This window comes from Bos mutus, chromosome 16 (genome assembly GCF_027580195.1).
Source record: "Bos mutus isolate GX-2022 chromosome 16, NWIPB_WYAK_1.1, whole genome shotgun sequence".
Classification (NCBI taxonomy): Eukaryota; Metazoa; Chordata; class Mammalia; order Artiodactyla; family Bovidae; genus Bos; species Bos mutus.
In genome coordinates, this window is record NC_091632.1 from 70,517,063 (window position 1) to 70,530,941 (window position 13,879).

At 38.4% G+C, this 13,879-nt stretch overlaps 1 protein-coding gene across 2 annotated transcripts in view; it reads right to left on the reverse strand.

Moving 5' to 3' along the window:
* Positions 1-412: 412 nt before the first annotated feature.
* Positions 413-13,879, reverse strand: part of BRINP3 (BMP/retinoic acid inducible neural specific 3) — a 485,075-nt gene continuing 471,608 nt past the window's right edge. For both annotated transcript variants that reach the window (XM_070384505.1, XM_070384504.1), the window contains exon 8: positions 413-1,844. In XM_070384505.1, coding sequence (XP_070240606.1) covers positions 728-1,844 — 1,117 coding nt within the window. In that variant the 3' untranslated portion in view covers positions 413-727. The remainder of the gene's footprint in view (positions 1,845-13,879) is intronic.

Below are 13,879 nucleotides of genomic sequence, written 5' to 3' on the forward strand. Positions count from 1 at the left end.
AATGTAGAAAGAGAATGACAAAGCAAGTTGCTGAGGAAATGAAGGCTTTACTTTCTCCATGTGTACTTATAAGCACACTGACTTTCTGTGTGTTTGCCCGAATGTTTAGATATTTAGTTGAGAAATAAGTTGTCTATTTTAATAATGATTGTGTCTGGTTTATAAGTATAGGTAATAAAGCACTGCCATTATGCTGTTAACCATAAAAATACATTAATGCTAGGCATTCTCCTAGTTGGGTTTTCCCTAAAGGCTTTTGAAAGGAACCGTCAAATGTTTCAATTAAAAAATCTTGGGAATTTTCCCCAGGTTCTAACAAGCTATATCAAAATAGAACTCATTTCATGGAAAAAAGGAATCCCACAGCATTTCTTTTTAATAACTGTTCAGCTACAAAATTTTATTGGTATCTTTTTATGTTCCCTCTAGAGGATGTAATGCACAAAAGCATTGCCACGGAACATATAAAATTACAAATGAAATTTATTGTAAAAAGTAGAATGTCTTCTAGACTGGTGTCAGTATTTATTTCATTCAGAAACCAAAACTGCAGTATAATATATTCATTGTCAGCAAGTCCATTGTGTAAATTGCCATCCAACGTTATTGACGGATATAAGACAGATATTGAAAAGACAATTTAAAGGTACTCTTCCAAACATAAACTGTTCCACAAAAGCACTGTAAAAACTCCTTCAAGATTTTGGGTTGTGCTTGACATGTATGGTTAACTACATAATTTGGTTGTGTCATAATCCACTGTGTTTGGCAATTTGGCATTAAACGCCTGCAGAGCAGATTGGATTCTCACCACCTCACTAGTAGACAGCTTGAGTCTATGACGAAGCAAGCAAGAGAAGAGATCTAGACGACGCTGACCGGGTGGGGAGAGTTTATTTACACGGTCTCTTATCTCTAGAAGCTGCAAAAGTGCTGAGTCCTGGGATCCCTGAGTGTAGGGGTAGTCCAGCTGCAGAATCAGGTCCCGGATGGCTTCCGGGTCAAAGTGCATGCTGTAGCCAAACACTTGAATGTTATTGATTTTCATATAACCCAGGTTCCGGGATGGGTCAATAAACTCCAGGGGTTCGTAGTAGATGCTCTCGTTGCCGTTGGGGCCGTTTGACTTGATGCGACTCCTCAGGTAGATGTGCACGGTTTCAAAAAACGTCTTCCACTTGTTCCCCAGAGTCAGCGACCAGTTGTAACACTGCAGGGGGAGGTCCAGCTTAGTCCGCTCCCAGTCGGGGAAGCTGTTTTCATTCACAGGCATAAACCAGCTCTCAGAGTGGCTGCCTCCGAAGGGGTTGATGTAGACGGCCAACACGGGCTCCAGGGTGCTGTTTTTCGTCAAACAGATCTGTAAAGAGAGACCCAGGATCATGTGGACCAGGCTGGACTTGTACTTGTTGCTCTTTAAGGTGAGGAGCATCCTCTTGCGCCAGGAGGGGTCGAACCAGCTGTTGAGGCGCATGTCGTTGCTGATGAAGATGGCGTGCACCTCCAGCCGCCTGTCGGTTTTCTGCAACAGGTATTTCATCTCCAGGTCTTGCAGGTCAGTCTCGAAGCCGATGTAGTGGTCGGTGGACTCGGCAACCTCGGGTTTGCAGAAGCCCTGGCTCAGCATGTAGCCCGTGTTGCACGTGCCGCAGCGGGTGCGGTTGTCTGGGGCGCAGGAGAGGCAGGCGGCCGCGTCGCCCACCGTGCAGGGCAGGAAGGCCGTGCAGACCACCTGGTCATTGGGACACGTGCAGGAGTGCGTCTCTTCTGAAAAACTGCCCAGAAGGCCGTTCTCATTGCAGTAGAGAAAAGACTGGATGCGAGTGAGCCAGTAAGTTGAAGTTCTAGAAACAGAAAACAAAAGGAAACTATATTAATACAAAAGCATTCGTGTGTGTGTGTGTGTGTGTGTATCCTGCAGTCAAGTTACCTTGTGTCTGAAAGCTTAACTGTTACGTTCTTAGGACCTTTCCAGTCAGTTATTTAACTGAGATTAAAAAAAAAATCCGTGTAGTTCATCATTTAAAAAATATAAATATACTTATATAATATTTATATATTTAAATTATATATATATATTTGTTCATCATTGAATAAGATTACAGATAGATACATTTGATTTGAACTGGAAAACTGCATGAAATATCTTCTGAAGAGATTACATGGCATCTCATTAGTGTCCTTGGAAGCTGATTGTGAATATAATTGGGTTTGTTATAGTTTTGAAATGATATCCAACAAAAGGAAATAAAATGTTTTATCATTAAATATCTGCAGTAGAATTAGAGTGCATAAATGATGATTGTTCATTCATTCACTCTTAGCTTCATAGAGCACTATGCAGCAGGAATCCTAAATAGAAAGGAAAAAATGAAATTAAAACAACTCTAAATATTCAATCAATGGATTTAAATTCTAGGGTTCCATCAACATTGGAAGAACAAGTACCCACTGAGAGGGAAAATATTATTAAAACATGTTTGATTTTTATCCTTCCAGGCTGCTCAAGAAAATTGTTGAAAATATCTCATTAAAACCAACTACGAGTTCTTTTAATAAGGGTTAAGTGTGTTAGTTGAATGGGTTTGATTTGAATAATTAACATTTTAAAATTTATATTTAGAAATCAGGCTAATCTTCATGCAAATTTAAGATCTCATTTTTCCTCTTTTCCCACATTATTCAAATTATTTTAGTGTGTTTAAAATCTCAGTAAAATAATTAAGGAAAAACATGTGGCTGTGTATTCAGACAATTCTTTGATTTTATCTCGCTACTTCCTCATACTAGCTGCAAAATAGTGGAAATGTTGAATGACCTAAGTTAGCAAAGGGCTTTCCAGATAGTGCTAGTGGTAAAGAACCCACCTACCAATGCAGGAGACAAGAGATGGGAATTCACTCTCTGGGTGAGGAAGATCCCCCAGAGGAGGAAATGACAACCCACTCCAGTATTCTTGCCTGGAGAATCCCATGGACAGAGGAGCCTGGAGGGCTACAGTCCATAGGGTGGCAAAGAGTCAACATGACTCAAGTGACTTAGCTCTCAAGTTAGTAATATTTTCCATATTAAGTTCTTGTGAGAAATAGTTTGCCTCAGACTGGCTACATGTGTTTTGACTATTGTACAGAGCATGCGTCACAGTAGACACCAAAAATTGTATATTTTTTGGTGTTTTATGCCTTTCCAGTGTTGATTATTCAGTACATGTAAGATTTTCTGCAAATTGTATATATTGTACCCAATCCTTTAGACATTACATTGCTACCATTTAACGAACTTGTATATGCAGTAAAATATAGATATGAATGTGTAAATAATCAGTCAGAACAATTTATAATCACATTCAGAGCAATATTTGAGTTATATATTCATTTTTGGTCCTTGCTCATTCTCCTATTGTGATATAACACTTTTTTTTTTTTAAAGGAAGCTCTTCCCTGTTTTTTTCCAAATAAATTGAATAACTCCTTTATTCCTACTCATAATATTTACCTATTTTTCTTCATAGTGCCTTTTTCCACTTAAAATGTTATATCGTGTACTTACTTGTTTATACTCCATTTATCCCATTAAGTATAATATTCAACTTGCCCAAATCATATATGCTTTGGTTGCAGCTTTAGATCTTGGGCCTAGCAGAATGCTGGGAGATCACAATGCTCTAATACTTAATGAATATTAGATAAAATGCACAGACAAATTAAAGGAACATTTTCTCAATGTGCATATTTTTCAGTGAAAAGTTAAAGCACTAAACTTTGTATTTCATACCGTTGTGAAGATCTAACTCCCAAGATGCAGGAGGTGGAGTTACACAACATATTCTTGACATCTGCACAATTCAATCTATATACAAATCTCAGTAAATGTATATTTTAAAAACCTTTCTTTCCAGAGTCCCTAAATGCAACTGTTTTCTATAGACCTAGAATAGAAGGTAAAACCTAATTAAGCTCAACAAAAACACAAAATATTTTCCTCCTAATTGTCTCTTGCACTGAAAAACACTAACTGGGATACTACACCTATTAAAATCATTTCTAACTTTCCCAAGATACTTTAAAAATAAGTTCTTAGAAAACTCTCCCAGGAGGCTGCTCAGGGGTTGTGAAATAGCAATGATTGGCACTTGGTTAGCCATACATCTATGTAAGCATCTCTTCTTCTCTGGTTCCTTGTTTTCTTGCTGTATTATATATATATATACACACACACATACAAAAGCTTTCTTTTTCTCACTGAGGAAATAGCTTGATTCATGATTTCTGTATTCAGTCTCAGAATCCAGAAATTATTACTGACTTGTTATCTGCAGTTACTGATATATTTATTTCATCAATTCACTCTCAATGAATTAATCTCTCTCCTTGTTACCTTCTTTCTTTCTCCCCTTCTCTCTTTTCCCTCCCTTCCATTCTATCCTTCTTTCTTTCTTCCCTATTTCTGTGTTTTCTTTCTGTCTGTAGCCTTATTTATATCTATCTAATATAAACCATATAAAATATATACCCTGTCTGGATTGAACATTATATTTTCTTCCCTAGAATCAAAGCATAAGTTCTCTGAGCCAATCCATCTCTTACTGTAAGCTCTCATTGTGTTTCCAAATCATAAGGACAAACCAAAAAAAATGAGTTAAATAGACCCAAGTCTATAGACAGAGCTCACAAAACCAGGGTATCATAGAAAGACTCATTTGGACACTTTAGAAAAGCAGTGACTTTTTCAGCCTTTTCCAGTTCTTTTCACATCGCCTGCAGATGCATTATTGAAGGAATGCATTACTGGAGGTTCGTGGGTTTCAGCTTGTCATGTATGAATACTGATAACTCAGTATGCTGTCAAAGCTCCTGTTCCCTAGGACAGAAGAGCTTACATGTGTTTCCTTCCTTGCTGTTTCTTGTCCTTTATTCCCTATTCCCTATGTTTTTACTTTTTTAATTACTTCACAGGTAGGGAATAGATTTTTAAAGGAACAAAATTCAATAATTATTCATTACTACTAGTAAAATCTTGTGAAGGCAGTGTTTGAATCAGTTCTAATGAGGTGGATGAAACTGGAGCCTATTATACAGAGTGAAGTAAGCCAGAAAGAAAAACACCAATACAGTATACTAACGCATATATATGGAATTTAGAAAGATGGTAACGACAACTCTATGCGAGACAGCAAGAGACACAGATGTATAGAACAGTCTTTTGGACTCCGGGTGGGGGAGGGGGCGGATGATTTGGGAGAATGGCATTAAAACATGTATAATATCATATAAGAAACGAATCGCCAGTCCAGGTTCGATGCAGGATATAGGAAGCTTGGGGCTGGTGCACTGGGATGACCCAGAGCGACGGTATGGGGAGGGAGGTGGGGGGGGGTTCAGGATGGGAACACATGTACACCTGTGGCGGATGCATGTTGATGTATGGCAAAACCAATACAATATTGTAAAGTAAAAAAATAAAATAAAAAACTGGCCTAAAAAAAAAAGTAGAAAGTGGAGCAAATTTCACGTTTGTACATGGGTTTTCACTTTATCCAAAAGATCATGTAGTTCTTTTTTTTTCTCTGACAAAGTAAACTTTAACTGTAGTTTTAAAATTTAAAGTTAAATTTTTGAAGAGAAATATATTCCACATTAAAGAAGCCTGGTGTGCTGCAGTCCATGGGATTACAAAGAGTCAGACACAACAGCGACTGAACTTTACTGAAGTATTTTTTCAAAACTCCCTTTCTTTTTTGTTGTTGTTCAGTTGCTAAGTCATGTCCGACTCTCTGTGACTCTATGGACCGTAGCATGCCAGGCTTCGGTGTCCTTCACTGTCTCCCAGAGTTTGGTCAAACTTACATCCATTGAGTCTGTGATACTATCTAACATCTCATCCTCTGTCACTCCCTTCTCCTTTTGCCTTCAATCTGTCCTGGGATCAGGGGCTTTTCCAGTGAGTTGGCTCTTCGCATCAGGTGGCCAAAGTATTGGAGCTTCAGCTTCAGCATTAGTCTTTCCAGTGAATATTCAGGGTTGATTTCCTTTTAGGATTGACTAGTCTAAGTTCCTTGCTGTCCAAGGAACTCTAATGAGTCTTCTTCAGCACCACCATTCAAAAGCATCAATCCTTTCTTTTATACTTAAGTATTAAAACAAAGTAATGCCACATTTTTATTCTCATACATAACTTTTTTCCACATAAACTATTTAGGGTCTACTGGGGTTAGGTTTAGAAGATGCAATTTGAAAGATGAACTCCTGGCAGGCAAGTAAGTCCTTTGTTGCTTTTTATCAAACATGTGGCATTGTTTCTAATAACTACTTAATAGCACTTCAATAAATATTTACTAAGCAAGGAAATAGGAAAGAAAAGGGAGAGAAGGAGTAAAGGGAGGGAGAGAATATAAATTAAAGTGAAGGAACTATGCAAATTATAGAAGTATAGAAGAAAAAATGAAGGGAAGGCAGTATTAAAGTCAATGAATTGATAATGACAATGATATGAAGCGATTCAAGGGGTTTAAAAACTCCTTATCTATCAGAAGTAAGTGCATTGAAACTGATCTAAAAAAACAAACAAAAAAAAAAAAAAAAACAAAACACCTTTTATGTGATTGCATTACAAAAAGAAAATACCTTCCAGAGTTAAGTTAAACTTTTGGAAGAAATATAATTAGTTAAAAGCCTATAACATGTTTATATTTGAGAAATCAGGTAGCAAACCAAGTTGAGATTAGACACAAGTTTGGTTCAGTTGTCTCTGTTCACCGACAACATTCTTTCTGTCTTCATGAAAGAATTTTTTTTTCTGTAGATCCTTTTTAAAGCCTTTATTGAATTTGTGACAATATTGTTTCTGTTTTATTTATTTATTTTTTGTTTTTTTGGCCACGAGACATAGGGGAATATTAGCTCCCCAACCAGGGATTAAACCCCACACCTCTAGCATTAGAAGGCAAAGTCTTAACCGCTGGGCCACCAGGGAAGTCCTTCTCTGTGTATTTAAAATCTGTTCTTCTTCACAGAACATACATTATATGAGTGTCAAAAGAGCACTAGACCAGAAGTATGAACACTGGATTTCTAGGACAGACTTTACCTGGTGGCTGGGGACAAGTCACTTTAGTCTCTTTGAGCGAAGACTTTAGAATTCAAAGAAACACTGGTCCAGATTTTGATTCTGCATGACGCTGGGGAATGTGTACAGCTTTCTGAATCTCAGAAGCTCACCCTCAGTTTGCCTGTTGCTCTACTGTCAGGATGAAATGATGTAACAAATCCCATCGTCACAGAGCCCCCACACATGGTAGCTGCCCACAATGCAACAATATGAATGAAATGCTGTATTAAAACGTTGCTATGAAGAATATCAAAGAAGATATTGTCTTGGCCTTGTAGTTTTGAATGATGTTGCCAACTAAAAATTGGCACTTGCCATCTGCCTCTACAAGGACTAAGTCACTGGTCACTGCAGCCACTGATCTTCAACACCCCCCTTTAAAGGAGTTGAGGGTCAAGTTCAGGAATGAGGCATCTGTGCTCTGGGAAAAACTGGCAGAATATACCTTCAGATAGATATTTTCAAAAGATGATTTTATGGGCCCAACTCTTACATCTCCTCATATGTAGAAAAGCACTAAAGTCATTACAGATGGCATCTGTTCTTCATTACAAGCAGCAAGCCTTGGCCAAAATGTATGCTTGACTGCATGGACTTTCTTATCTAAAATTGTATATAACACTGACCTCCCCTCCTACCTCTTCAGAGCAGCTCTCAGAGTTATCTGAAATGCTACTCCCAGACTATTAGTCCTCATTTTGTCCCAAATCAAATTAATTCACAACTCTCACCTTTCGCATTCTCTTTCTATCAGCAGTGTTAAGTGGGTTGGGTAAAATAGATTCCTAGACCCCACCCCAGACATATTATATGAATCCCTAGAAGCAGGGCCCAGGAAGCTCTTTTAAAAATATCCAGCCCCAAAGACAAAGCCAGTGTGGTCAAAGCAAAGAGTATTGCACTAAAAGAGCTGTATGTACAGAGGACTTGGTAGGAAGGGTCTTGTCTACAGGAACTAAATGAAAGCCAGTAGAGCTGGAACAGAGAGCATATCGATGCAGTATTAGACTGTGAACTAAGTAGTGGCCAGATCAGGCAGAATTTTGTTTCGGTTTTAAATTTATTCTGTGTGCAGTAAAGAGTGGCAAACGGATTTAGGCAAGTGTCAACGAAGTCGCTCAGTTGTGTCCGACTCTTTGTGACCCCATAGACTGTAGCCTACCAGGCTTCTCTGTCCATGGGAATTTCCAGGCAAGAGTACTGGAGTAGGTTGACATTTCCTTCTCCAAAGGATCTTCCCAACCTAGGGATTGAACCTAGGTTCAACCTCCTGCATTGCAGGCAGAGGCTTTATTGTCTGAGCCACCAAGGAAGCCCCATGCACATATTTAGCAACTATCTTTCTCTTTATGGGCTTCCCTGGTGGCTCAGCTGGTAAAGAATCTGCTTGCAATTCAGGGAGCCTGGGTTTGATCCCTGGGTGGGGAAGATCCCCTGGAGAAAGGAACGGCTACTCACTCCAGTTTTCTGGCCTGGAGAATTCCATGGACTGTATATTCTATGGGGTCACAAAGAGTTGGACAAGAGTGAGTGACTTTCACTTCACTTTCTCTTTGTATTATACCAATAGTATTTCATTTTAATTAAAATAAAACATGCAGTCTCAGAGAACTATGTACACAGACACTGTTTAAGGTTCTATATGAAAATGAACAACCACAATAGCTATTAGGGGCTCTTTAGGGCTTCTGTCTGCCAATGCAAGAGATGCAAGAGACACGGGTTTGATCCCTGGGTCAGGAAGATCCTGTGGAGAAGGATGTGGCAACCCTCTCCAGGATTCTTGCCTAGAGAACTCCATGGACAGAGGAGCCTGACAGTCTACAGTCCATGGGTTCGCACAGAGTCAGACATGACTGAGTGACTGGGCACTCACACACACAAATACCAGTTAGCCATGAACCTTTAAGAACATGTCCAGAAGAAGACAGAGAGAAGCTAAAATGTCTGTATAGCAGCAGACAGCTTTGAATTAATATACATTTGGGGCCTTGTGCCCACAATGTATGCTAAATTTGCAAGCCCTAAAATAGAAATTTTGGGCATACACACACAGAACAAAAAGTGAAAGTGAAAGTTGCATCCAACTCTTTGCGACCCCATGGACTATACAGTCCATGGAATTCTCCAGGTAATTCTATTGGAGTGGGTAGCTATTCCCTTCTCCAGGGGATCTTCTCAACCCAGGGATCGAATCCAGGTCTCCTGCATTAAAGGTGCATTTTTACCAGCTGAGCCACCAGAGAAGCCCAAGAATAAAGGTAATCTATCCTTTCTCCAGTGTATCTTCCTGACCCAGGAGTCGAACTGGGGTTACCTACATTACAGGCAGATTCTTTACCAGCTGAGCTACCAGGGAAATAAACCAAAACCCTAAAGCCTACTTTTAGAAATCTACTATGTTACAGTTACATTAATAAATTATTTACTGAATTTCCCTCATATCATGGGCCAGTCACTTTGTTATTTTTAATCCTTCAACAGTAAATGTAAAACTTAAACCCATTTGACAATTTGAAAAAATACATAGAGTCATAGTTTCAACAACTTTCACAATTTATATATGTATTAGGTATTACAATGAAAAAGGACTTGAACCAAATCTAACTTTTTAATGTGTGTCTAATAGTAAGGAAAAATGAGTTAAGGAAAGATATCTATTTATCGTCATACTGGAAAGCATTAAAGATAAAAGATAACTTTAAATTATTATATAAAATTAGGTACTTGAGTTATAGCCCACTCTCTTGACTTCAATCATCTTTTGGGAGCTAAAGTATCAGTGAACCTTATTTTCGTTGACTCATATGGAAAATGGGAATGAAATATATGCTATTGTAAGAATTAAAGGGAAATAGCAAGAAAATCCATTAAAAGAGTGCCTGTGCACAGAAAAAAATGATCAATAAATGTGAATGTTTATTCTTATGATGATGATTATAACTACCGTTACCTTCCAAAGAAATCATATCATATGCAGTTTCTTTATTACAAATGCTATTTTCCTCTAGAAAGTGGAAATTGTCACTTTATCTTCAACAATTTGTGGATTACATGCATAATCTTACTCTTTATCTCACTTTTATCAGATGGACCTAGTTATTGATAGCATGATTAAGATGGCCTCTGTATTAATTTGGAAACTCAAAAATCTGAAGAAACAATATTTTTTCGAATTTGGTACATATATTCTGATGCATGACAGTTTGCACTGAGGTATTAGAACATATGTTGATACAAAAACAATTACCTTCTCTCACAGTTAAATCCTCTCTGAGCACTAATAATCTTATTTCAAAGGTCCTTTTTTCCAACCTTCTAATCTTTTTTGGCTTTCCAAATCTGTGCAGTGTGGATCTGAATTTTAAAATCTAAACAACACAACTTCAGTCTATTTTTGAAGTTAAATATTATTTGTTTCATTCATTATTCATTTCAGCCTTCATAGATTTGTTCTTCTTCAACCCTAATACTTTAAACTGAATAAGAATTTGGGATTGAGTGCCCACAGCCATTTAAACAATCATAAACTGATTATTAGCGCAGTCACAGACAAATGATGCCAAATAATATGCTGTCACTCACTCTCCTCCAGCTCTGCTGCTGTGTCCATCTCAGCCTTGACAACATGACCTGGGGCTCATCACACAATAGTCTCACTCTTGGAAATAATATCACATCCTGAGAAACAGGATATCATTGTCAAAGGTCCCTTGGCTATGAATCTCCCAAAGAAGCATCATTTATATATATGTATACATATATATGGGCTTCCCTGGTGGCACAGTGGTAAAGAATCCGCCTGAAATGCAGGAGCTGCAGGAGACCCGAGTTCAATCCCTGGGTGAGGAAGATCCCCTGGAGGAGGGCATGGCAACCCACTCCAGTATTCTTGCATGGAGAATCCCACGGACAGAAGAGCCTGGTGGGCTGCAGTCCGTGGGGTCACAGAGAGTCAGCCACAACTGAAGTGAATAAGCACATATGTGTGTGTGTGTGTATATATATACACACACATATATATATCACGTGTGTATAGATACACATCTATAAACCTATAGATGCATATATACACACACATTTTATTTTTATGAACTTGAATTCAGGTATCTACTAAAACTTTCAGCTTGTAGGAGGATGATGAAAAAGTGAGTGAAGCAGTTGAAGATGTAGGTGATATTTTAAAGACAATATTAGCCGAGGTTTTGTCAAGTGCACAGTCCATTTACAGGCATTTCATTAACTCTCCCAATTCTCAACTACACCTTGAAGTACGGACCCTTGTTATCCCAATCTGTGTTTAAAGATATGAGTTGTAAAAAGCTTAATTAATTAGAACTTATAGAAGGTCAATGGCACCCCACTCCAGTACTCTTTCCTGGAAAATCCCATGGACGGAGAAGCCTGGTGGGCTGCAGTCCATGGAGTTGCGAAGAGTTGGACACGACTGAACGACTTTACTTTCACTTTTCACTTTCATGCATTGGAGAAGGAAGCGGCAACCCACTCCAGTGTTCTTGCCTGGAGAATCCCAGGGACGGGGGAGCCGGGTGGGCTGCCGTCTATGGGGATGCACAGAGTCAGACACGACTGAAGGGACTCAGCAGCAGCAGCAGCAGAAAGTCAACTAGCTAGTAAGTGACAGAACTCAAAGTATATCCTGGTCATTGTTACTCCTGACAATATGGGGATATAACACCACAAGTCCTGTGTAAATTCTGGCAGCTGTATAGTGGGGTTAATGGTGACCTCCTTCGAGGGGACTTATGCCATACCCACACCCAGAGCGCCTGTCCCTGCAGCAGACCACTGCCGACCCGTACCTCCTCAGGAGATGCCCCAAAACAGTTCTGTCTCAGTCTCTGTGGGGTCCCTGGGTCCTGGTATGCACAAGATTTGTTTGAGCCCTCTGAGAATCTCTGGCAGGAATGGCAGAAAGTGAGGAGGAACTAAAGAGACTCTTGATGAAAGTGAAACAGGAGAGTGAAAAGGTTGGCTTAAAGCTCACCATTCAGAAAACTAAGATCATGGCATCCGGTCCCATCACTTCGTGGCAAATAAATGGGGAAACAGTGGAAACAGTGGCAGACTTCTATTTTGGGGGCTCCAAAATCACTGCAGATGGTGACTGCAGCCATGAAATAAAAAGATGCTTACTCTTTGGAAGAAAAGTTACGAACAACCTAGACAGCACATTTTTTTAAAGAGACATTACTTCCCCATCAAAGGTCCATCTAGTCAAGGTTATGGTTTTTCCAGTGGTCATGTTTGGATGTGAGAGTTGGACTATAAAGAAAGCTGAGCACTGAAGAATTGATGCTTTTGAACTGTAGTGTTGGAGAAGACTCTTGAGAGTCCCTTGGACTGCAAGGAGATCCAATCAGTCCATCCTAAAGGAAATCGGTCCTGAATATTCATTGGAAGGACTGATATTGAAGCTGAAACTCCAATATTTTGGCCACCTGATGCAGAGAGCTGACTCATTGGAAAAGACCCTGATGCTGGGAAAGATTGAAGGCAGGACGAGAAGGGGACAACAGAGGATGAGATGGTTGGATGGCATCACCAACTCAATGGACATGAGTTTGAGTAAACTCTGGGAGCTGGTGATGGACAGGGAGGCCTGGCATGCTGTAGTCCATGGAGTCACAAAGAGACAGACACGATTGAACTGAACACCAAAAGTACAAACAACAAGAGCAAAAAGTACTAAGTGGGACAACGGCAAACCAGAAAGCTTCAGTCCAACTAAACTGTAATTCATTTAATTGAACAGTATACACAGAAAAAATCTGCAACTGAAACATTTTGTCCACGTTTGTGCTGCATTTAATAGTATAGTTAAAGAAAAACCGATAGATATGTTTCCCATCTTATGACATAAAATATGAAAAGAAAAAGGCAACATTCAGGATGTGAAATGTGAGAAATACAACTCAATTATTTTACTGTATATTAAGGGAATATATTATTTAAAAAATAGAGTCCACATTTAATTTCCTCCAAATTAGAACCTGAACTATTTTGCCAATTGAATCACTTACATGATAAGTTAATAAAACTTGGAAAGTATTTATTATGTGCAAGTTCAGTCTATTAAGTAGTATAATTGAGGAATATTGACACAAATGCAATGGTCTCTCCTATGTGCTTTTACAACACCCTGGTTTTCATTCAGCATAATATTCATTATACCAAGTCATTATTACCCAATCATCTGTATACTTCATTACATTATACATGCTGTGAGGGAGAAGATATATTTGTTTACTTCACCATTTTACTATCATAAAGTACCTTAATCAGTTTATAGTGTTTATGCTTAAGTTTTCACATTAAAACCTTCTGAACCTTTATTAGTCTTGAAATATGTTAATGATGAATCCAAATTTGAAAATCTAAATAATATAAATAGAAGTTTCTAAAAGTAAAATATTCATGAAGAGGCCGTTTTATCTTACCCTTCATAGATCTATTCATCTCTGACCCTAATATTTCAAACTAAATATAAATAACAAATATCACATGAATGGGTAAATTAAGAACAAAAAAAGAGAAGAAGCTAGAAAAAAGCATATTCAAGGCAAAATTGTGAATGTTCTTGCTTGTATTCATTTATTTATCTTTAGCATTGCGTATGATTTTTCTTGATATTCAGTGTGTGATAAACATTTTCAAAATTAATTTAATAATGCATAACCAATTTCTCATCCATTAAAAAAAAAAACATAAAATGTTTCTGTTGGATACTGAAAACTTGAAACAAAAGGAA